This window comes from Crotalus tigris, unplaced genomic scaffold, assembly GCF_016545835.1.
Source record: "Crotalus tigris isolate CLP2741 ecotype Arizona unplaced genomic scaffold, ASM1654583v1 scf7180000020321.186885, whole genome shotgun sequence".
NCBI classification, from domain to species: Eukaryota; Metazoa; Chordata; class Lepidosauria; order Squamata; family Viperidae; genus Crotalus; species Crotalus tigris.
In genome coordinates, this window is record NW_024097962.1 from 158,636 (window position 1) to 184,289 (window position 25,654).

General features: G+C 45.1%; 1 protein-coding gene across 2 annotated transcripts; it reads left to right on the plus strand.

Annotated features, from left to right (window-relative positions):
* The first annotated feature begins 12,701 nt into the window (after positions 1-12,701).
* On the plus strand, positions 12,702-21,396 carry LOC120318610 (zinc finger protein 397-like). 2 transcript variants are annotated; one of them, XM_039366429.1, is made up of 4 exons: positions 12,702-12,791; positions 15,075-15,947; positions 18,654-18,753; positions 20,297-21,396. In XM_039366429.1, exons 2-4 carry the CDS (start codon positions 15,135-15,137, stop codon positions 21,289-21,291), a joined length of 1,908 nt encoding a protein of 635 aa, XP_039222363.1. In that variant the 5' UTR covers positions 12,702-12,791; positions 15,075-15,134; the 3' UTR covers positions 21,292-21,396. The 2 variants fall into 2 exon arrangements, with proteins under 2 accessions (XP_039222363.1, XP_039222362.1); XM_039366428.1 differs by having other exon boundaries at positions 12,730-12,791; positions 15,072-15,947.
* The last annotated feature ends 4,258 nt before the right edge of the window (positions 21,397-25,654 follow it).

Sequence of the window (25,654 nt, forward strand, 5' to 3'; positions counted from 1 at the left end):
GCTTCTTTCAACATGTAAAAAACAAGAAAAAAGTGAAGAAAATGATTGGTCCATTAGTGGGTGAAAGTGGCAAGAAGATGACAAGCAACAGGTAGAAAGCAGAACTATTTAACTCGTTTTTTGCATCTGTCTTTACACAAAGGGAAAAAACAGACCAACCTATCAAAAATAGTGCTATAAAAAACAGAATAGAAACACAAGTTAAGAAAGGCAAGAAAATGGTAAGTGAGCACCTGTCCAGCCTAGACGAGTTCAAATCGCCAGGACCAGATGGATTATACCCCAAGGTTCTCAAGGAACTGGCAGATGTGATCACAGAACCACTGAACTATATTTTTCAAAGATCCTGGAGCACTGGGAATCTACCATCTTCAAAAAAGGGGGAAAAAATGGACCCAGGAAATTACAGACCTATCAACCTTACCTCAATACCTGGGAAGATCCTGGAAAAGATAATCAAACAATGAATCAGCGAACACCTAGAGGCAAACAAAGTCATTACTAAAAGCCAACATGGGTTTGTCAAAAATAGATCATGCCAGACAAATCTTATTGCATTCTTTGACCAAGTGACAAAATTAGTGGATCAGAGGAATGCTGTGGATATAATTTACTTGGACTTCAGTAACGCATTTGATAAAGTAGATCACAACCTACTACTTGACAAGATAGAAAAATATGGATTAGACAGCATCACCACCAAATGCATCCGTAGCTGGCTGACCGGCCATACTCAGCATGTGGTCCTCAATGGAACCGCATCTACATGGAGGGAAGTGTGTAGTGGGGTGCCCCAGGGCTCTGTTCTGGGCCCAGTGCTCTTCAACATATTCATCAACGATTTGGACGAGGGGATAGATGGGGAACTCATCAAATTTGCAGATGACACCAAACTGGCAGGAATAGCCAACACTCCAGAAGACAGGCTTAAGATACAGAGGGATCTGGACAGACTTGGACACTGGACACTATCTAACAAAATGAAATTCAATGGTGAAAAAAGTAAGGTTCTACATTTAGGCAAGAAAAACCAAATGCACAGGTATAGTATAGGGGGTACCTTGCTCAATAGTAGTAACTGTGAGAGGGACCTCGGAGTCTTAGTGGACAATCACCTAAATATGAGCCAGCAGTGTGCTGCAGCTGCCAAAAAGGCCAACACAGTGCTAGACTGCATTTACAGAGGGATAGAATCAAGATCACGTGAAGCGTTAATACCACTTTACAATGCCTTGGTAAGGCCACACTTGGAATACTGCATCTAGTTTTGGTCACCACGATGTAAAAAAGATGTTGAGACTCTAGAAGAGTACAGAGAAGAGCAACAAAGATGATTAGGAGACTGGAGGCTAAAGCATATAAGGAATGGTTGCTGGAATTGGGTATATCTAGTTTAATGAAGAGAAGGACGGGGGGGGGGGACATGATAGCAGTGTTCCAGTATCTCAGGGGTTTCCACAAAGAAGAGGGAGCCAAGCTATTTTCCAAAGCGCCTGAAAGCAGGACAAGAAGCAACGGATGGAAACTAATCAAGGAGAGAAGCAAACTAGAACTAAGGAGAAACTTCCTGACAGTTAGAACAATTAACCAGGGGAACAACCTGCCTCCAGAAGCGGTGAATGCTCCAACACTGGAAGTTTTTAAGAAGAGACTGGACAGACATTTGTCCTAAATGATAAAGGGTTTCCTGTCTGAGCAGGGGGGTGGACTAGATGACCTCCAAGGTCCCCTCCAACTTTACTATTATTATTATTATGGATCATCGCACAGTCAGCCAGATGTTCAGACTGGATTTGGCATTTTGTCTACCTATCGAGTCCTTACCCAGGACATGGGATAGGCAGATGTGGATGTTTGATGGTATTACAGGTATCGTCGCAGGATGGAAGCAGTTCCTAGTAAGGCCGCCTTTTGCAATTGACTAATAGCGAATTTGTCAATGCCAATGGTGTTCAAGTGGTGCTCCAGTTGTTTTGGGATTGCACCCAAGGAGCATATCACTATTGGTACTACCCTTGCTTGCTTTTGCCACAGTCTTTCTATTTCTATTTGTAGATCTTGTATTTGGTTATCTTCTCCAGTTCTTTCGTCTATTCTGCTGTCTACAGGCACTGTCTCATTATTATTATTATTATTATTATTGTTACTGTTGTTACTGTTATTATTATTATAAAAGGGAAAAAATGAAGAAAGAAGAAAAGAGGGAAAGGAGGGAGAGAAGAAAGAAAGAAAGAAAGAAAGAAAGAAAGAAAGAAAGAAAGAAAGAAAGAAAGAAAGAAAGAAAGAAAGAAAGAAAGAGGAAGGGGAGGGAGGGAGGGTACTGAGAGAACTGGGTTCAAATCCATCTTCAGATATAGAAACTCCGGATGACTGGGGCTGGACCCAGCCTGTGTACCTTGCAGATTTATACTTGGGAAGGGGAATAAATTAAGCATAAGAAAAAGAGTAAGACATTATGAGAAGGGATGGTTTTGGCTGAACAGACTGCTGCTTTTATGCATCCCCCCCCCCTGCAAATCACCTAGAACTCATCAGAGCAGGATGGGTTAAAAAAACCCAATTCAACAGACAAAATAAACAGGCGAAAACGAAAGGCGGCTTTGGACCACTATGGAAAGGAAACCTCATCCAAGAATGCCGATCCACACCTAGTGAGACCCTGAACGCCCCCTGGAATTTTTAACCAGGGGTAGGCAACCTTGGCTCTTTTTATGACTCCTGGACTTCAACTCCCAGAATTCCGGAGCCGGCCATGCTGAGGGGAAAGGGAGAGGTTTCCATGCTGAGCCATGCTGGCTCAGGAATTCTGGGAGTTGAAGTCCACGAGTCATAAAAGAGCAGAGGTTGCCTACCCCTACCCTACACCATTTCAGAGAAGTGAGTGTCTAGGACAGGAGTCTTTAAACTTGGCTCTTTTATGACTCGTGGACTTCAACTCCCAGAATTCCTCAGCCAGCTTGGCTCAGCTTGGAAACCTCTCCCTTTCCCCTCAGCATGGCTGGCTCAGGAATCCTGGGAGTTGAAGTCCACGAGTCATAAAAGAGCCCAGGTTGCCTACTCCTGTTTTAACCCTTCAAGGGGGCATCGCGGAGGGGCAGCCATCAAACTGGAAAGGAGAACGATTGGGGGGAAGGGAGGGAGGCGGGGCTAAACTGCTCCCACCCACCCCCACACGGCAGCGAAAAGGGGAGACCATCGACCCTCTTTGCTTGCTCTGCCAAGGCGCCCCCTCCCCACCTTGTCTTTTCTTTGCAGGGATACCTCAGATCTTTTGGGGGGCTGGATGGGCTTCCCAGGGCTCTTCCAACCTCCCTGCTTCTCTGCAGCTCCGCTTTGCCCAAATGCACAAGACGGGGGGGGGGGAAAGAGACCCACCAGCGGATGTCCCTTCCTTACATGAGGATCCCCAAGGGCTAGAAACCCCCCCCCCCACACCGCATCCCTCACCAGCACACACCAGAAACGTCCGGAGGGAGAGCAGGATGGATCTCAGCCCCTTCTGCCAACGCCGATGCCAGCATCCGTCCCCGGGAGCATTCAGACGAGACCGGGAATGGGAGGAGCATTTGGTGCTCCCTTCTTTCCCCCCCCCGCCCCTTTTTTTCTCACCCCCCCTGCCCCCCCCCAGTCCCCAACCTCCACCCAAATTTTCTTCCCCTCTAGTTATCCATCGCTTTTATTTAACCCTTTCGAAGACCGGAGCAAGAAGAAAGTTCATGAAACAGGGAGGGAAAAGGCGGGGGGGGGCAAGGGAGATTCGCACTACGTCGGTAACCCGTACAGGTGTCCTAAGGCCGGACAGATGCACCTGGGTGTGGTTGGTGCGAAGCTATAAATGTAAGGCAGCGTTTCTCAATCTTGACAATTTTAAGGCATGTGGACTTCAACTCCCAGAATTCCACAGCCAGCATTGCTGGCTGTGGAATTCTGGGAGTTTGAAGTCCACATGCCTTAAAATTGTCAAGGTTGAGAAACACTGATGTAAGGGCTTTGTCTTCAGAAGTTGTGGGTGCTGACAAAATGATGTCATAAATCAGACATTGTCACGTGAGGTTCCCTTAACAACCATGTCCCTCAGCCATGCATTTGGTAGTCCCAATTATGGTAGGTAAGTGAGGACTATCTCCATCAGAATAGAACTGGAAGGGGACCTTGGAGGTCTTCTAGTCCAGGGCTTTTCAACCTTTTCATCCGTTGTACCACTTTTAGGGTATGGTAACATCCGAGTACCACCAGCAAGGTGTCAAAAACTTGATGACCAAAAAAAGGAAAAAAGTAATAAAGTACAGGTAGTCCTCGACTTACAACAGTTCGCTTAGTGACTGTTCGAAGTTACAATGGCACTGAAAAAAGGGCTCCCCAAAACACAGCCGAGCAAGACACCTGCCTGCCCACCTGGTGGTGTTCTTCCTTCTGTCCAAGGTTTCATTGTTATGAACATTTCTGTTGAGGATTGGCAGCAGGGGTGGGGGTGGGGTGTTTGGTTTTTATTCCCCCCCCCCGTCTGCTGGGTGGTTGCAGCAGGTTTTGGTCACTTCACATGACCCTGGGACGCTGTGACCGTCATAAATATGAATCAGTGGCCAAGCATCTGAATGTAAATCACAAGACCCTGGAGATGCTGCAACATTCCAGCTGATTGGCGCTTCTTCTGGGCTCAGCAGAAGCACCAGGATCAGCACCGAGTTCCAACTGGAGCCTGGCGCTGATCCTGGTGCTTCCACTGAGCCCTGACAGCCCTGCAGCTCCAGCCATCGCTCGCTCAGGCTTGTGCAGTGCTGCCACCGGTTCAACTCATTCCCCTCCCCCACTACCACTTTTCTAGAATGGTTGCATACCACCTGCCAGGTGCCAATGTACCACAGGTGGTACCTGTACCACTGGTTGAAAAGCCCTGTTCTAGTCCAACCACCTGCTCAAGCAGGAATCCCTATATCATTTCAGAGAAGTGACTGTCATGCTTCTCCTTAAAAACCACCAATGAAGAGACACCCACAACTTCTGAAAGCAAGCTTTTCCACTAATTAATTGTTCTCAGTGTTAGGAAGTTTCTGCTTAATTCCTTAACTTTAGATAATTTAATAAATTAAATTTAAATTTAATTAATTTAATCATTAATTGAATTAATAATTTTGAAATCTCTAATTTCTAAACTTTATTAATAACTGTAGTAATGTTCAGTAGGGGTATCCACATAGCTGGTGATGTCAGTTGGATTGAAAGGAGTTGAAGTCCATAACTCTTCACAGTTGTCATGTTGTACAAATGTTGGCCTAGATTAAGGTGACCAACCGTCCTCCTTTAGGGAGGACAGTCCTCCTTTTGTAAGTTCTGTCCTCCCTCAAAAAGTGTCCTCCTTCATGTCCTCCTTTTCGATATTTAAAGATTAATCTGCATGGCTTTTTTTCCCCTCATAGAACGCTCAGAACGGCGTTCCAGCATATTTTTTTGATGTTTTTTTTTTCAACTTTTGCATGAGCTGTGCTACTCCCACTATTGGCTTTCAAAAGCCCATAGGAATTGCTGCTGAGCACGCCAAAACACCCGACCGGCAAACTTTGCACATGCAAGTTATCTATATTATTGTTGCAATGAAAAAAATGTTTCTTTTATTTAAGATATTTTTTTCTTCAATTTATTTGTGTCCTCCTTTTCATTGTAAAAAAGTTGGTCACCTTACCTAGATTGCTGTGCAGACCTAAATCAAGCAAATAATAATAATAATAACAACAATAACAATAATAATGAAGTTGGAAGGGACTTTGAGGTCATCTAGTCCAACCCCCTGCTCAGGCAGGAAACCCTATACCATTTCAGACAAATGGCTGTCCAGTCGCTTCTTAAAAACTTCCAGAGAGTGGATCCATGGAGAAAGATTTTTCCACGGATCAGAGAGTGCGGGGTTTTGTGTGCTGCCTGCATCCCACGGATGGGGCTTTGCTTGTTTGTGCAGACTGGTTGCTGGCATGCCGCGGCCCGATACTTCCAGTCCCTGTGCCCAAAAGATTGGGGACCTCTGCTATAGATAGACCAGAACTTCAATTGCTAAATAATAATAATAATAATAATAATAATAATAATAATAATAATAATAATAATAAACTTAGAAGGGACCTTGGAGGTCATCTAGTCCAACCCCCTGCTCAGGCAGGAAACCCTATACCATTTCAGACAAATGGCTGTCCAGTCTCTTCTTAAAAACTTCCAGTGTTGGAGCATTCACTGCTTCTGGAGGCAGGTTGTTCCACTGGTTAATTGTGCTAACTGTCAGGAAGTTTCTCCTTAGTTCTAGGTTGCTTCTCTCCTTGATTAGTTTCCACCCGTTGCTTCTTGTCCTGCCTTCAGATGCTTTGGAAAATAGCTTAGTTCCCTCTTCTTTATGGCAGCCTCTGAGATAGTGGAACACAGCTATCATGTCCTCCCTCGTCCTTCTCTTTGTTAAACTAGACATTCCCAATTCCAGCAACCGTTCCTGATATGTTTTAGCCTCCAGTCCCCTAATCATCTTTGTAAGGTATGGTAGTTGAGCCAGGGTGGCGCAGTGGCTAGAGTGCAGCATTGCAGGCTAACTGCCGACTACCAGCAGTTTGATTCTGCCCGACTCAAGGTTGACTCAGCCTTTGATCCTTCCGAGGTCGATGAAATGAGGACCCAGATTGCTGGGGGGGGGGCAATAGGCTGACTCTGTACAACTGCTTAGAGAGGGCTGTAAAAGCACCGTGAAGCGGTACGTAAGTCTAAGTGCTATTGCTACTTGTTAAGCGAGTGGCATCCAATTTTATGACCTATTTTGCCACGATTGTTCAGTGAATCATTGCAATTTTACACGAATCAGGCCGTCATTAAGCAAATCTGGCTTCCCCCACTGACTTTGCTTGTTGGGAACTGGCTGGGAAGATCACAAACGGTGATCCTGTGATCCCAGGATGCTGCAGCTGTTGAAAACGCACGCCAGTTGCCTAGTCCAGATTTTGATCACGTGACTCTAGAGGTGCTGCGATGGTTGTAAGCGCCAGGACCAGTTGCTTGCAAGTCACTTTTTTTTCCAGTGCTGCTATAACTTCAAACGGATGATAAGTCGAGAACTGGCTGTATTTTTATAAGGGGGGGGGGAAAGTATCCTATCAATTCTCCTTCCATTTGATGAAAGTAAAATTTCTGGAGAAGTCTCTTTTGAAGCAAAAGGGAAAGCCATTGAAATTTTCAGCCTGGAGCCAGCCTCTTTAGTGACTGCTGAACTGAAGCTAATTCTTCCAGCATGAAGTTAGTTCTCTTTAACACAGCAGTTCTCAATCTGTGGGTCGGGACCCCATTTGGGGTCGAACGACCATTTCACGGGGGTCGCCAAACAACGCAGTCCGCCATTTTTTTCCCCCTTTTCCTTAGCTGTGCTATTTCCTTTTATTCTATTGGCTTTTGAAAGCCAATAGAATAGACTCTCTTGAATAGAGTCTAATTCTATTGGCTTTCAAAAACCAATAGGAATTGTCCAGGCTGTCTCTACCCTGCTGAGCCCACCAAAAGTCCCATTCTGCAAACGGTGCTGCACCAGTTGAGTAGTCCTCGACTTACGACCAGTTGAGTAGTCCTCGACTTATGACCAGTTGGGGGTTGCGGCATTAAAAAGGTTGAGAACCACTGCTTTAGCAAGATTTATTGAGGTTGTAAAGGACCAGGTTACCAGAATTTCAGCACACAAACTATTTTATTTTCAGTGTAGGATCCATTTATTTGGGAAGAGACTTTTCATTCTCTTCTTTGTGGCCCTATGAAGAGGCAAGTCTGTTCACTGATAGCGGGAACGTTTGCAACTGTTTATCTATGATTCTCCATCGTGCTGGGCCATGGTTGTCCCAAAGATGTTTTTCAAAAGGCAGCTGAACTTTCCTGAGGTTGTTTTTCCTTGAAAACATTTCGCTTCTCATCCAAGAAGAAGCTTCTTCAGTTTCATCAGTTTACATAACCGTCTTGAATCTATCCGTTTCGGAACCCACTCATACACGTGGACTGTTTCTTGCCCTAGTTTAGTGGCCAAGGGTGGATATTTTGTTTTTCACGGTATAGTCTCTGATGATCTGCATCATTTCAGTTCAACCCCCCCAAAAGATCCTAAAAGAACATTCCAATTTATTTTTTCCATTTGAGAAATGTAAATCTAGGAGGGAAGATGTATCAGAAAACATTCACACCAACAGTAGCCATGTTTCCCACCTCCTCCAATAAAAGAATTGCTTGGTAGCACCAGCACGTGAAAGAAATGGTCACAAACCTTGAGAATGAGGTAGCAAAACAGAAACTTTCATAAAAATAGGAACATTTGATAAGTGAGCACCTATCCAGGCTAGACGAGTTCAAATCGCCAGGACCAGATGGATTACACCCCAAGGTTCTCAAGGAATTGGCAGATGTGATCTCAGAACCACTGAACTATATTTTTCAAAGATCCTGGAGCACTGGGAATCTACCAGAGGACTGGAAAAGAGCTGATGTAGTTCCCATCTTCAAAAAAGGGGAAAAAAATGGACCCAGGAAATTACAGACCTATCAACCTTACCTCAATACCTGGGAAGATCCTGGAAAAGATAATCAAACAATGAATCAGCAAACACCTAGAGGCAAACAAAGTCATTACTAAAAGCCAACATGGGTTTGTCAAAAATAGATCATGCCAGACAAATCTTATTGCATTCTTTGACCAAGTGACAAAATTAGTGGATCAGAGGAATGCTGTGGATATAATTTACTTGGACTTCAGTAAGGCATTGGATAAAGTAGATCACAACCTACTACTTGATAAGATAGAAAAATGTGGGTTAGACAGCATCACCACCAGATGGATTCGTAGCTGGCTGACCGGCCGTACTCAGCATGTGATCCTCAATGGAACCGCATCTACATGGAGGGAAGTGTGTAGTGGGGTGACCCAAGGCTCTGTTCTAGGCCCTGTGGTCTTCAACATCTTCATCAACGATTTGGATGAGGGGATAGATGGGTAACTCATCAAATTTGCAGACATCACCAAGCTGGCAGGAATAGCCAACACTCCAGAAGACAGGCTTAAGATACAGAGGGATCTGGACAGACTTGAACACTGGCCACTATCTAACAAAATGAAATTCAATGGTGAAAAAAGTAAGGTTCTACATTTAGGCAAGAAAAACCAAATGCACAGGTATAGTATAGGGGGTACCTTGCTCAATAGTAGTAACTGTGAGAGGGACCTCGGAGTCCTAGTGGACAATCACCTAAATATGAGCCAGCAGTGTGCTACAGCTGCCAAAAAAGCCAACTCAGTGCTGGGCTGTATTAACAGAGGGATAGAATCAAGATCACGTGGAGTATTAATACCACTTTACAATGCCTTGGTAAGGCCACACTTGGAATACTGCATCACAGTGAGAACAATGAACCACTGGAACAACTTGCCTCCAGAAGTTGTGGGTACTCCATCAATGGAGGCTTTTAAGAAGAGATTGGACAGCCATTTGTCTGAAATGATACAGGGTCTCCTATTTGAGGAAGGGGTTGGTCTGCTTTAGTGGAAGTATAGTGGACTAGATGGCTTTTAGGAAGGAAAATTTGTACTTCTGGCTTGGAAGATTCTATTAATGTATCCAAACTCATAGGAGAGGGAGTAAGGTTCACTGACCCACCGTGGCTTCCCAAGCAATAGTTGTTGTTGGTTTTTTTGCTACCTTGATAGTATCTGGAATATGCAATAACCCTAATCAAGGAATCAAAAGCTGTCATTTAAGAGACTGTCGGTTAAATAAGAGGGATTATAGTAGAACCATGTTAGTCTTTGGTGACAGGAAGACAAAATTCTGGTGCCAATGTTATCAACTGTCTATTAAAAGGCAGGCGCTTTTGAAAGCTTCCGCCTTTTAATAAAATGTGTTAGTCCGTGAAAATTATTACTAGTCGCCTGTGACAAAACTAGAGTTTCAGGACCCTGGATAGCTCCTGAAAAAAGTTCTGATTAGGGTTGAAATACCGGCGGAGCTTGAGAAAACTGACATTCTATTTATCTTTGTTAAATCCTTGCCTGTTCTTGGGCAGAAATTCGGTAGACCGTGATCTGTCCCCTGAAGAGCTGTCATTCCTGGAAATTATTGTTTCTGGGTCTCAGGTTCAGAAAGTTGCAAATTGGTGGAAATAGATTGAGTGGTGTTAAGAATGTAGGTTGGCAGTATCTCAGTCTTGGCAATCTCACGATGTGTGCCCATGCTGATAGGGGAATTCTGGGAGTTGAAGTCCATGCATCTTAAAATTGCTAAGGTTGAGGAACATCAGTCTAGATCAGGGGTAGGCAATCTTGGCTCTTTTATGACTCGTGGACTTCAACTCCCAGAATCCCTGAGCCAGCCTGGCTCAGCTTGGAAACCTCTCCCTTTCCCCTCAGCATGGCTGGCTCAGGAATTCTGGGAGTTGAAGTCCATGAGTCATAAAAGAGCCAAGGTTGCCTACCCCTGGTCTAGATCCTAAGATATTGCTGGAGCTCCTAACTCTTCTGCTGCTAAGCAAAATCCCAATCACAGAGAGGCATCAGGTTTTTTTTTCTGATGGTAAACCATCTTGACAAAAATGGATCCACATCAGAAGAATACACAATGGAATGGAAATGTAAAATGTTTCCAAAACCGATGCTAGACCCAATATCCCCCAAGCATTTTGTCTAGTCTGGAATGTCAGGTAATCTCTGTGACCACTGTTTGAACACCAAGACTAGAAAAAACAAGGAAGGGAGAATATGCCAGCTTTTTAACCATCTTGCCCAACACCTGGACTGAGTGAAGGATTAAACTAGATCAGCCAACTTCTCAACCATAATGATGCTGAATGGAGAATTCTGGACTCATTCCAATGAGCTAAAGAGCATCAAAGCTGGCTTAGAGATGTCTCCTAGAATTCCTACCATGCCCACAGTGTAATAATGCACAACAGGGCCTCTTCAGTGGTGGCACCCCATTCTGGGCAATATCTTTCCTGCTTAAGCTATATTAGTTTCCAAATATTGTAACTTTTGAGCAGGAAAGTCATTCATTTATCCTGATCTTTGATGGATACTAAGTTACTGTGGATTATTTTTATATTTGCTGTTCTTATTTTTTTTTATCATAAATTGTATTTGGTTTATTTGTTTATTAGTGTGTTTTATATCCGAGGTCTCCAACCTATGGGCCATGGGCCACCACCAGGCCGTAGTCTCTTGGCCACCGTGCCACATGAATAGCTGGGCAGTGTATGCGCATGTGCACGTGCTCACCCCCTCTCTTGCCACCATTGACGCGAGTGTTGTGCAGGTGATGGCAGCGCCACTAGTATTGCACAGGCGGTGGCAGCACCACAAACCTTGTGCGGGCAAACCACTTCATTATTTCTGCAAAGAATGAAACTCAGCTCGAAGAAGTCTTTACTTTCAAGCCTATTAGATTTCATTCCAACACAAAAATAATAATTACAAATAACTTCATTTGGCCAATTGCCTCCAATTTTCAGCAGCCTGATTTGGTGTACTGCAGAACTGCAAAAATTAGGGAGGTGGGGGAAATATATGAGGCATTGACCCCTCCCCAGGTGACACTGAACACCAGAAGCCAACTATTCTTACGGTGGAGTAGAACATTCCTGTCCGGGCAGCTGAAATCTGGTTTGATAAAAGTCTACGATTACATAATGTAATGTAAAACTGGTAAAAAAGCTCTTTTCTTCTTCTTCTCCTCCCTATCCCTTCAATTTGTTCTCTATTAACATGAATGGCAATCTTCTAGACGTAGGGTGCTGCAAAGGTCCCCATAAGTGCAAGAATTAGTCACAAAGCTAATTTTTTGAATGCCACTGCAAGTTTGAATAGCCATTAAACAAGGCAGCCAGTAAGCAAGGATTAACTGTATGCTTGTCAGCCGCAGGCAATAAGAAGAAGGAGGAGGAGGAGGAGGAGAAGAAGAAGAAGAAGAAGAAGAAGAAGAAGAAGAAGAAGAAGATAAGAAGAAGAAGAAGAATAAGAAGAAGAAGAAGAAGAAGAAGAAGAAGAAGAAGAAGAAGAAGAAGAAGAAGAAGAAGAAGAAGAAGAAGAAGAAGAAGAAGAAGACAAAGCACTACATGGCCAATACATTAAAAAAACAGCTGGGAAAACAGATAATAACAAGACCTGGCAATGGCTAAGAGCAGGAAAACTGAAGAAAGAGACCGAGGGACTAATTCTGGCTGCACAAGACCAAGCCTTAAGGACAAATGCATATAAAGTCAAAATTGAGAAGACAGCAACATACAGTAAGTGCCGCCTATGCAAAGAAGCTGAAGAAACAGTGTTTCTCAACGCTGGCAACTTTAAAATGTGTGGACTTCAACCCTCAGAATTCCCCAGCCAACCTGAATTCTGGGGATTGAAGTCCACACATTTTCAAGTTGCCAAGGTTGAGAAATATTAGATTAGAGTATAAATCAGGAATAGGCCAACTTGCCTCTTTTAGGACTCGTGGACTTCAACTCCCAGAATTCCTGACCAGCTGTGCTGAGGGGAAAGGGAGAGGTTTCCAAGCTGAGCCAGGCTGGCTGAGGAATTCTGGGAGCTGAAGTCCACGAGTCATAAAAGAGCCAAGTTTAATTTTTTTGTTTTTGCCTTCTGGGTTTCCAAAGGGTTAAGCCTATAGAGCTGGGCTTCCTAGAAAGGAAGGGGGGGGGGAATGAATGGGAGGGAGCGAATAGTTCTCCTTTTTTTCTACAAAGGAAGAGGTGTTTTCTTTTTAATGGCTTCATAGCTGTAAAAGGACAAGTGGAACCAGAAGAAGGTACTATGAAAAAAAGCAAAAGAATTGAGGGAGGGGAGGATGGAAGGGGGTGCAAAAATGGGAAGGGGCTTTCGCCAAAATTAGGGGGGAAACCACTGCGTTTAGTCAAGAGAGAAAGATAGACTTTTCTTCCCCAAATTATGCAAGGATTTTTTTCTGCATAGATCCCAGGCAAGGCGCTCACAATCCAACAAAAGAAGAAACCAACGGCAGGGAAATGGAATAAGGCAGGGGTAGGCAACCCAGGTTCTTTTATGACTGGTGGACTTCAACTCCCAGAATTCTTGAGCCAGCCATGCTGAGGGGAAAGCGAGAGGTTTCCATGCTGAGCCAGGCTGGCTCAGGAATTCTGGGAGTTGAAGTCCACCAGTCATAAAAGAGCCGAGGTTGCCTAGCCTTGCCCTACACCATTTCAGAGAAATGATTGTCTAGGACAGGGTTCTTCAAACTTGGCTCTTTTATGACTCGTGGACTTCAACTCCCAGAATTCCTGAGCCAGCATGGCTCAGCTTGGAAACCTCTCCCTTTCCCCTCAGCATGGCTGGCTCAGGAATTCTGGGAGTTGAAGTCCACGAGTCACAAAAGAGCCAAGATGGCCTACACCTGCCCTAGGCTATATAAATAACACTTAGAATAGCCCTTAGACCAGGGGTAGGCAACCTTGGCTCTTTTATGACTCGTGGACTTCAACTCCCAGAATTCCTGAGCCAGCCATGGCTCAGCCTGGAAACCTCTCCCTTTCCCCTCAGCATGGCTGGCTCAGGAATTCTGGGAGTTGAAGTCCACGGGTCATAAAAGAGCCAAGTTTGAAAAACCCTGTCCTAGACAGTCACTTCTCTGAAATGGTGTAGGGCAGGGCTAGGCAACCTCGGCTCTTTTACGACTCGTGGACTTCAACTCCCAGAATTCCTGAGCCAGCATGGCTCAGCATGGAAACCTCACCCTTTCCCCTCAGCATGGCTGGCTCAGGAATTCTGGGATTTAAAGTCCACGAGTCATAAAAGAGCCAAAGTGGCCTACCCCTGCCCTAGAAGGTGGGATATAGGTAACTAGATACTGGCTTGCAAAATAGGCTCTGGATTAGCAACTGTAGCTTGTATGACAGGGAAAGCTGCATTTAATCTGGTAAACAACTAAGAGTAAATCACCCAGGAGACTCCTTGTCTACCTTACTGTGTAAATAATCCTCAACGTATGACCACAACTGACATTTGTTAATTGAGTTTTGCTCCATTTTATGACCTTTGACGCCACCGTTGTTAAGTGAATCGCTGTAGTTTGGGAAGTTAGCAACACGGTTGTTAAGTGAATCCGGCTTCCCCATTGACTTTGCTTGTCAGAAGGTCGCAAAAGGAGATCCCATGATCCCGGGACACTGCGACAGTCATAAATAGGAGTTAGTTATCAAGCATTTGAATTTTGATCACGTGACGGGGGGGGGGAGATGCTGCAGTGGTTGTAAGTGTGAAAAACGGTCATAAGTCACTTTTTTCAGCACTGTTGTAACTTCAAATGGTCACTGAATGAACTTTTGTAACTCAAGGAGCGCCTGCAGTTTCAGTCGCCATAGATAGATAGATACGTGTGTGTGAATATATATCACAGAATGATGCCTTTATAAAGGAAAAGATTTTCCTTGTTTAACCATACGTACACTACCTGACATCCAGGATTCTGAGTTAACCCATCAGTTGGCCTATAATAACAACAACAACAATAATAAAGTTGGAAGGGACCTTGGAGGTCATGTAGTCCAACCCCCTGCTCAGGCAGGAAACCCTACACCATTTCGGACAGATGGCTGTCCAGTCTCTTCTTAAAAACTTCTAGGGTTGGAGCATACACCGCTTCTGGAGGCAGGTTGTTGCACTGGTGAATTGTTCTAACTGTCAGGAAGTTTCTCCTTGGTTCTAGGTTGCTTCTCTCCTTGATTAGTTTCCATCCATTGCTTCTTGTCCTGCCTTCAGGCGCTTTGGAGAATAGCTTGACTCCCTCTTCTTTGGAGCAGGCCCTGAGATACTGAAACACTGCTATCATGCCCCCCCCCCGTCCTTCTCTTCATTAAACTAGACATACCCAATTCCAGCAGCCTTTCCTTATATGCTTTAGCCTCCAGTCCCCTAATCATCTTTGTTGCTCTTCTCTGTACTCCTTCTAGAGTCTCAACATCTTTTTTACATTGTGGTGACCAAAACTGGATGCAGTATTCCAAGTGTGGCCTTACCAAGGCATTGTAGAGTGGTATTAATACCTGGGTTCAATTTTCCTCTGCTTTCCAAGCAGGAGTTCCAGAGAACAGCGTGGCTCCCGAGAACTTAATTTGGGAGATTCTTACATCCCAGGATGAAAATGGAAGAGAACCCTTTTCCAGTCTGGCCAAAAGAAGAAGACCCAGAAGAGGTCAGAGAAGCTCTTGGTGGCCTCCAGAGTGTTGTTGCCTTCAAACCCCAGGCAGATGAGGAAGGAGAAGGCCCATCTCTGGAGTCAGTGCGTTCTGAGTTTATCGGACACCTTCCGCAAAGGACAATGTCCCATTGGATGAAAGAAGAAGCAAGAGTGGGCATGACAGGCTGCTGGGAAGCCCAATGGCAAGCATTTCTGAAGAAGATGGAGTCCCCTTGCTCCAGCCGGAGATGCGCACCCTCGGCAAAGGAGCCCACCACCCCGTGGGACAACGCCAAGGCATTCTTGGATTCCTTTGAGGAAGTGGCCAAAGCTTGCCAGTGGCCCAGGGAGGAATGGATACCCAGGCTCCTGCCGGCTCTCAGTGGAAAGACCCAACAGGTCTTTGACAGAATGGTGGCCAACGATAGGCTGGATTACGGGAAAGTGAAAGCGGCCATCTTGCAAAGGGATGCTCTGAAGAGGGAGAAGCATCGCCAGCACTTCCGGCATTTCTGTTACCAGGAAGCTGAGGGACCTACTGCAGCGTACAATCAGCTCCAAGACCTTTGTCATGGGTGGCTGAAAGTGGAGAGACACTCCAAGGAGCAGATCCTGGAGCTGTTGATCCTGGAGCAATTCCTCGCCATCTTGCCTCCGGAGATCCAGCGTTGGGTCTGGGAAGGAAAGCCCGAGACTTGTTCCCAAGCAGTGAGCCTGGCTGAAGAGTTCCTCCAGTGGCAAAAAGAGGCTAAGGACCACGGTGGAAAAAAGGTAAGAGGGTGGGACTTTGGTTTAGAAGGTGGTGGAAGTCTCCACCTTGGCCAAGAAGCTTAGGAGATCATCGTTGAAAGATATCTCCCTTGTGTTGAGCTTTTGGCCTTAATTAGAGCTACATTTTGGGACGTAGAGTTGCAGTAATGAAGCTGGTGCAGGCTAAGTCAAAAGAGGTGAGTCAGAGCATATGAGAAGCTGGGCAGAGGAAAGGTTATACTAATGATAACCAGACGTCAAATAAAGGGTGTTGTAGCTGCTCCTGCTTTGCCAGGCATTCTGGAGAACCAGCCCAGCCTTGAGCCAGCATCGAAAAAAATTTTTTATTGAAATTTTTTATTTTTAAAACATACAATCATTTATAAAAATACAATAAAATTTTAAAATAGAAACCTCCCCCCTTACCCTCCCTCCCACCCCCACCCCCCCTCCCTTCACTTCCCAGAGCAGAATACAGGGTTAAAAAAAAAAAGAAAATTATAATAATTAAGAAAAAAGAAAAAAAAAGAGAGAAAAAGAAAAAAAAATATCATAATTAACCTTTAACTCCATAACCTATAAAACAATTCTCTATAATATTTGATATTCATTCATAAAATAAATAAAACTTTTTAATTCCATACTTTTTCTGAATATAATCTATCCACCTTCCCCATACAGTAATATATCTTTCTGGTGTATGATCCTTTAAATAAGCAGAAATTTTTGCCATTTCTGCAAAACTAGATACTTTAAATATCCATTCTTCTAAAGTAGGCAAAGAATCTTTCTTCCAATATAAACCTACTAGTAACCTTGCTGCAGTTAATAAATTCAACATCAAAGTAGTTTCTTTTTCATTTAAATCAACAAAAATACCAAGTAAAAATAATTGAGGAGTAAACTTTATCTTTTTTCTAAAAATCTTTTGAATGTTCCACCAAATCATAATCCAAAAAGCCTTTACTCTTTTACAATTCCACCAAATATGAAAGTATGTCGCATCATTATTGCCACATCTCCAACATTTGGGCTGTATGTTGGAATACATACAAGATAATTTTTTAGGAACTAAATGCCATCTATAAAACATTTTATAAAAATTTTCTCTCAAATTTTGAGCTTGTGTAAATTTAACATTTCTTATCCAAATTGTCTCCCATAATGAGCCAGCATCTGTTGAGTTCCTCCTACTCCAACGTCACTCCTGTGTTTGTTTTCTCCTTGGCTTCGGCTTCAACTGGCTAATGTATTGGAAATGGCCAGTTACCAAATGCCCTCTCTCAGTGTTCCTCTTTTGGGCTGTTTTCTAGATGTTTGGGACTAGGAGCCCCATCAGTCCCAGAGCAGCCAAGGTTAATTGGAGTTGTGATTCAAAGTATCAGTGAGACACCATTCAAGAGATCTCCATTCTATTCATTCAGAGTAAACCTGTTCTCCAAATGCAGCCAAAACAGCAGCAACCTTACATGAAAGAAAGATTTGATAGGCTTCAAAAGAAACCAACATTTCCAGTGAAAGAGAAAGGAAGATATACAGTAGATAGATAGTTAGATTGAGGATAGATGGTTGATAGATAGATGGGTGATAGATAGATGGATGATGGATGATAGATATGGGTAGATAGATGATAGATGGATAGATATGAATAGATGATAGATGGATGTTAGATGGGTGATAGATGGGTGATGGATGGATGATAAATGGATGATAGATGGATAGATATGGGTAGATAGATGATAGAAGATGGATAGATAGATAGATAGATAGATAGATAGATAGATAGATAGATAGATATCAGAACACACTTTCACCCAATCAGAACACAGCCAAGCTACCACCCAATCAGTTCATAACCCCACTGGCAGTTAAAAGGAAGAAACAGCTACGATCACACATTGCTCCTAGAAGCACGAAGCCGAAAACACCAGCCTGAAGATGATGAATGGAACTTCGTCGAAACGTCGCCAAGACACTTCCAATTTTACGCGGGAGAAAACCCGAATAACCAAAGACCTACATAGATAGATAGATATGGGTAGATAGATGATAGAAGATAGATAGATAGATAGATAGATAGATGATAGATAGATAGATAGATAGATAGATAGATAGATAGATAGATAGATAGATAGATATGGGGAGAGAGAGAGAGAGGGGGGGTGAACTCAGTGGGAGACAAATCCAATGCTGTCTGGAAATAAATATCTACAGACTATCCATGTGGCAAAGGACACAGACATGTGGCAAAGAACACTATCCATGTGGCAAAGGACACAGACATCACCTCCCAGCCCGGTTGTCCTATCCCCATGGTGGCGAACCTATGGCACGCGTGCCACAGGTAGCACGCAGAGCCCTTTCTGTGGGCACACGCGCCATTGCCCATACCTAGGCCTTCAGCTGGGTTTTATAAAACCTTTTCGCTTTAGGCCTCTGCCGCCGTGTGCAAAAAAGAAAAGGTTCAATCAGTCAATACCAGCTTCTTGCGGGAAGAAAAAATATCTCGCAAAGTTGGAATTGATTGATTGAACTTTTTAGTCCCACCCAGTCTGCCGTTATCACTGCAACCACGCCCCCTCAATGGGGCACGCCCACCCAATGGGGCACGCCCACCTAGCACCCGACGATACATAAGTGGGTTTTGGGTTGCAGTTTGGACACTCGGTCTCTAAAAGTTCGCCATCACTGTCGTATCCTAAAACTGTTCCTCTCTGCTGATTCCAGGTCAACATCAAAGAGGGCTCTGCGCATTCCTCCGGGACCGGCCAGGCTCCCACTGAGATGGAGCAGAGGCAGCTGCATGCCGAAACTACGCGGGAAGATGGTGAGGGAGACGCCAGGCCCTTTGATCTGAAGGGGAACCTCGGTTAGCTTCTGTGATGCCCCTGGCTGGGCTAACCTTGGTTGCCCGCCATCGATTCTGTCTGATAGAACTTCAGAATCTTTTATTCTATGGCGGGAAGGGCAGACATTCAGTGGTGTACAGGTAGTCCTCGACTTACGACAGCTCATTTAGCGACGGTTCAAAGTTAAAATGTCACTGCAAAAAGTGACTTATGAGCATTTTTCATATTTAGGAACGTTGCAGCGTCCCCAGGGTCACGTGATCAAGATTTGGATGCTTGGCAACTGTTTTCATATTTATGACGGTCGCTGTGTCCCGGGGGTCACGTGATCTCCTTTTGCGACCTTCCGACAAGCAAAGTCAGTCAAAACCGGATTCACTTAACAACCATGTCACTGACTTAACAGTAGCGATTCTTTCAACTGCGGCAAGAAAGGTCAGAAAATGGGGCAAACCTCACTTAACCACTGTCTCGCTTAGCAGTAGAAATGTCAGGTTCAATCGTGGTCGTAACTCAAGGACTACCTGTATGAATTTGGGGAGGGGAGAGGAAGGGGCCAGGCTGCTGGTCTAAAGGGCAGATGTTCCCATCCACTGGAAAAGCATCTCCTCAGAGGCCTTCTGATCTGCATTGAGCTAGGCCAGAGGTAGGCAACCTTGGTTCTTTTATGACTCATGGACTTCAACTCCCAGAATTCCTGAGGCAGCCATGCTGAGGGGAAGGGAGAGGTTTCCAAGCTGAGCCAGGCTGGCTCAGGAATTCTGGGAGTTGAAGTCTACGAATCATGAAGGGGCCAAGGTTGCCTAGCCCTGCCCTACACCATTTCAGAGAAGTGACTGTCTAGGACAGGGGTCTTCAAACTTGGCCCTTTTATGACTCGTGGATTTCAACTCCCAGAATTCCTGAGCCAGCATGGCTCAGCTTGGAAACTCTCCCTTTCCCCTCAGCATGGCTGGCTCAGGAATTCTGGGAGTTGAAGTCCACGAGTCATAAAAGAGTCAAGGTTGCCTACCCCTGAGCTGGGCTGAGTGTTCGAATCTGAGTTTAAACCTGAAGTTTAGCAACCATCTGGAAACCATTATTTTACAACCATAGTTTGTTTGCATTTTAGATGTAATAATAATAATAATAATAATAATAATAATACAGTTGGAAGAGACCTTGGAGGTCATCTAGTCCAACCCCCTGCTCAGGCAGGAAACCCTATACCATTTCAGACAAATGTCTGTTCAGTCTTTTCTTAAAAACTTCCAGTGTTGGCGCATTCACCGCTTCTGGAGGCAGGTTGTTCCACTAGTTAATTGTTCTAACTGTCAGGAAGTTTATCCTTAGTTCTAGGTTGCTTCTCTCTTTGGTTAGTTTCCACCCGTTGCTCCTTGTCCTGCCTTCAGGTGCTTTGGAGAATAGCTTGATTCCCTCTGTAGATGGCCTTATATAATTGTCACTAAAAGAAATAAGGGTAGGTCCTTCATCTGAGGCATAGCTTCTTCCCCTGTTTTAATCTCTTTTCTTTTATTCCAGGGGAGGAAATGAAGAATGAAGACGGGAGGGATCCCAGTGTGATCCCTTCAGAAACCAACCCTATCGAAGTACTCAGAGAAAACCTATGGAAGCGGGGTGAATCATACAGACCTGAGGAGAAAAAGAGTGATGTCATCATTTCCTGCCAGGATGAACATGTCCATGAAGTCATCATTCCGGGACAAGCAATGGAAGAGAGGAAGAAACGGTGTCTGGGAGCCCCCTGGAGAACCCACCTCGTGGAGAAACCCAACAAGAGCCCAACTTTAGGGAAGAGTTTTCATCGGAGTAGAATCTTTGCCGAGTGTCAGCTTCTCGACTCCGGTGCGAAGCTCTACAAGTGCTTAGAATGTGGGAAAGGTTTTGGCCAAAGCACTCAGCTGACCTCCCACCAGAGGGTCCACACGGGGGAGAGGCCCTACAGCTGCCCCAGCTGTGGCAAGACCTTCAACCAGAGCACCAGCCTGATTCAACATCAGAGGATCCACACCGGGGAGAAACCCTATCAATGCTTCGAGTGTGGGAAGAGCTTCCGCCACAGCACCAGCCTGACCTCGCACCAGAGGATCCACACGGGGGAGAAGCCCTACAAGTGCTCGGATTGTGGGAAAGACTTTTGCAACCAGTCGGGCCTCGTTAACCACAAGACCATTCACACAGGAGAGAGGCCGTACAAATGCTTGGAGTGTGGGAAAAGTTTCAGCCAGAGCACCCACCTTACCTCGCATCAAAGAATTCACACCGGCGAGAGACCATATAAATGCTCGGACTGTGACAAAACCTTTTGCGATCAGTCAGGGCTTGTTAAACACCAGAGAATTCACACAGGGCAGAAACCCTATAAATGCCTGGCGTGTGGGAAGAGTTTTAGCCAAAGCACCAACCTTATTAGACATCAGAGAATCCACACGGGAGAAGCAGCCGACAAATTAACCTCTCTTTGTGATGCAACAGTTGCATTCCAGTTTCAAATGCCGGCCATTTCTAAGGCTTAAAACAGGTGGTCCTCGACTTACGACCACAATTGAGCCTAGAATTTACGTTGCTAAGTGAGTTTTGCCCCATTTTTTTTTGCAGGTAGTTCTCGGCTTACAGCTATTCAAAATTACAACACCACTGGAAAAAATTGAAAGTCTATGGAGATTCTCAGTCATCTGGGTCGTGGTTGTCTCAAAGGGGCTTTTTTCAAGAGGCAACTGGACTTTCTTGTGTTTCCTTTGAAGACGTTTCGCTTCTCATCCAAGAAGCTTCTTCCAATCTGACTGGATGGTGGGGGGATGGAAGGATTTATACTCCTTGCAGACAGCTGGTCATTTAGCTATGCACTTTGGGATGAACGCCGTTAGAATGGTGAGGGAGGAAGAACGGATTTCCAGAAAAACATTGCAGACTACAGGAACTGTTTACACTTCAGTTTGAGATGCAGACAACACAGACTCATCCCCAACATCCTGAGCCGGTCTTCAGCAGTGAAGGGCACAGAGCAAGAAACATCCTGCAGCCATGAAGGCTCCATACCCATTTGCACCACTCAGGTGATCCTGAGGGCACAGGTAAATTTCCAAGTGGCCTCAATGACTCTTTAAAAGGTTGCAAATGTATAATGAGTCTGCTAGGAGTATAACTCCTTCCATTCCCCACCATCCATTGTTCTGGATCACGTAGGTCTGTATATTAGAATCTGGCATTTATTGGGTTAAGTGCTGTCTCCTTAAGAGATGGCTTATGAGTAATGTAGTTTAGCTAGTCAGCTATATCATATTAGTAGGTTAGTGGGAGGAGTTTCTAAAGGCATTGCAAGACTTCCTGGACACGAGCCAGTTTTGGAATGTCTTTGAGAAAGCATGGGGTCATCGCATGTCTCCAATGGCTCAAATCCAAGTTATAGAAGTGGTATGGAGAAAGTATTAATTTCTCACCTATAGGAATGAACAGACGTGTAATATCCAGAAGCAATCATCATAAATGCAAGTATTTCTCTGAATAAATATATATCTGGTTTGCAATCATTTCTATTGAGTTTATCTGTCTAACCCGGTTTTACAAAGCAACTTAACTCTGGATCAGAACAGTAAGAAGCGAAACAAGAAAGTCCAGCTTCCTCGTGAAAAAGCACCTTTGGGACAACCATAACCTGGATGACTGAGAATCTCCATATACATTTAAATGAATGGTTGTAAATTGAGGACTACCTGTGCTGGAAGACGCTCATTACATCTTCCTTTGCGTTCTCTTCTTTAGCACATTTCTCTCAACGGTTCTTCGGAGTAGATTTCCCCAATCTTTCCGGCTTTGTCGACCGGTGGGGAGGGGGGCAGAGAGGAGATGGTTGTGCGTGAGCGGCTGTGCAAGCGCGCGCACACACAGCTTCATTTGCTTGAGTGGCAGGCACCCACACCTGTTCCTCACACAAATGAAGTGCATGCACTCGCATGCTGCTTCCGCAAGTGGGAATTCGTGCACTTGCGACTACCACGGCCCGGTTCCAAACTGCTCAAGGCCCGGTAGTGGGCCCCGGCACCTTGGGTTGGAGACCCGTGCTTCAGAGGACTTATTTTTCCCGCTGTTCACAACCCGTTTTGGCTCTCCTCCCCAGTCTTTCCAGGATCTTTCCCTCCCTCTTGTATTATAATGATCACAACTGGCACGTCCTTCCAGATATGTTTTGAGTCATGTGGTATAAAACAGACCGATCACTTCTCACAATCTCAACATCTTTATGACCAATCTTATTAAATATGATGGTATTTTTTTTAAAAAAGAATCATCTTCTGACCAGGAGGTGCGGTTGCAATTGAATTTTGTGCGCAGACAAGAACACACACCAGAGCAAGAGTAACGAGAACTTTAATCTAAAAATGAAACGCCACAACCAGGGATCTTCACAGTATTTCTCTTTCTCTCTCTCTCTCTCTCTCTCTCCCTCCCTCCCTCTCTCTCTCTCTCTCTCTCTCTCTCTCTCTCTTTCTCCGTCACACTTGTGCTTGGTGACCATTTTCCTTAGTGACCATTTTGCTTCCAACTTAAGAAACGGATTATGGTTGCTAAACGAGGAGAGGATGTGTGTGTATCTCTTTTGATGCAGCCCAAGATTGCATTGGCTATCTTGTCAACTGCAACACGCTGTTGGCTCATGCTTCATTGACATCTCTTTCAAAAGCCAATAGGAATTGTCCAGGCTGTCTCTGCCCTGCTGAGCCCACCAAAAGTCCCATTCTGCAAACGGTGCTGCAAGTTGTCTGCAGCGAAGGCGAGCTGTCTGGAAATTTCCACCCCTCCCTGCTGAGCAATTACTAAAAATGTAAGTAAAAGAGGGCCAGGGGTGGGAGGTGGGAGGCCGGCGGGCGTAGGGAGGGTTGCTGGCGCGTGTGGGGCCGGCGGGTGCCTTACCTCCCTTGGGGCTGGGCCAGCTGGTGGCCCAGCCGGTGGTCGGCCTGCACCATCTCTGCCGCTTGCCAGCTACACCTCGGTCAGCGCAGGGGGCAGCACCACGCATGCGCGGCACTCCCGGGCAGGAAAAGTCCTTGACTTACGACCAGTTGGGTAGTCCTCGACTTACGACCGGTTGGGTAGTCCTCGACTTACGACCGGTTGGGGTCGCGGCATTAAAAAGGTTGAGAACCACTGTGCTAGAAGCTATGCTGACAGCCAGAAGGATGGGAAGCAGGCACATTTGCCATTGCAAGAGAGAGAGAGAAAAAATCCAAAAATGTCTCTCCTCAGGTGATACAGGTGGTCCTCGACTTACGACCGTGATTGAGCCCAAAATGTCTGTTGCTAATGTCTGTCGTTCAATGTTATGCACCCCAATGTGGCCGCGGAGAGAGAGGTGCGGCCTTTGGAGCTCCAGAACCAGGTCCTGACGGTTGAAACGATTAGTCAGTGGAACAGCTTGCCTCCAGAAGTTGTGGGTACTCCACCACTGGAGGCTTTTAAGAAAAAAATTGGGCAACCATTTGAATGGTTTCCTGCTTGAGCAGGAGGTTGGACTACCTCCAAGGTCCCTCTCAGCTCTGTTAATTCTGTTATGGTACTTAGTTTGGATAATGAAACGTCTGCAAGGATACATAAAAGCTCAGAGAGCACCAAGGACCCCTCATTTTAACCCTGAGGTATAATTGTTCTCCTTTATTGGAACTGGAAGTAAATGCTGGTTTGGAGCAAAAACATCATAAAACGTGCTGCAAACAGCTATGAATGCAGGCCAGCTGCTGAGCATTTGAAACGGGGTCACTGGACCATGGGGGGTACAGCTATCCAGAACTGGATCATAAGCATCTCTGGAAAGGGTAAATCATAACTCTGAAAGAGAGTGGAAGAAGCTTCTTGGACGGGAAGCGAAACGTCTTCAAAGAAAACCAAGACGGTCCATTTGCCTCTTGAAAAAGCACCTTCTGGATAATTTTGAATGGTCGCTAAATGATAGTTTGTTAAAGGACCTGTAGTTTGGGAGTGGGGGTAGGTGAACAGGCAGCCCGTTGCCCTGGCAACCATTTTGTGTGACACCTCCCTCCCCATCCCATATCCCAAAGCATTCGCCCAAAAGACACCAGAGGCCCTGCTTTAAACGACGGAGAATTGAGAAAAGCAGCTACGACTTCTATTGTTTTAATAAAAAGATACTACTCTGAAAATATTTCTCCACAGTAGTCCTCGACTTTATAACCACGACGAAGCTCAACATTTCTCTTCAGAAGCCGTTTGTTAAGTGAGTTTAGCCGCGTTTTACGACCTTTCTTGCCACAGCCATTAAGCGAGTCACTGCAGTTGTCAAGTTAAGTAACACAGTTTGTTAAGCGAATCTGGCTTCCCCATTGGCTTTGCTTGGCAGAAGGTCGCAAATGGGATCACAGGACTCCGGGACACTGCCACCGTCATAAATATGAGTCAATTTGCCTAGCGTACGAATTTTGATCACGTGACCGTGGAGAGGCCACAGCGGTCATTAAGTGTGAAAAGCGGTCCCAATTCCATTTCTTTCAGTGCCATTGCTAACTTCGAACAGTCAGTAAAAGAAATGTTGTAAGTCGGGGACTATCTATGTCCACTGATTGCCAGGGCTAATATTTAGACCAGTGTTTCTCAACCTTGACAATTTTAAGGCATGTGGACTTCAACTCCCAGAATTCCACAGCCAGCAATGCTGGCTGTGGAATTCTGGGAGTTGAAGTCCACATGCCTTAAAATTGTCAAGGTTGAGAAACACTGATTTAGACTCTTCAAATATTGCCAGCCAGGTGTGGATGACTTCTCGGCTTGGGAACAAGGTGCCATGGAGGATGGGAAGTGGAAGCACTTCCTTCTTGGCTGAAACCTGAGACGGATAGGTAACCACGATAGCTATCACGAGCCGTGGTG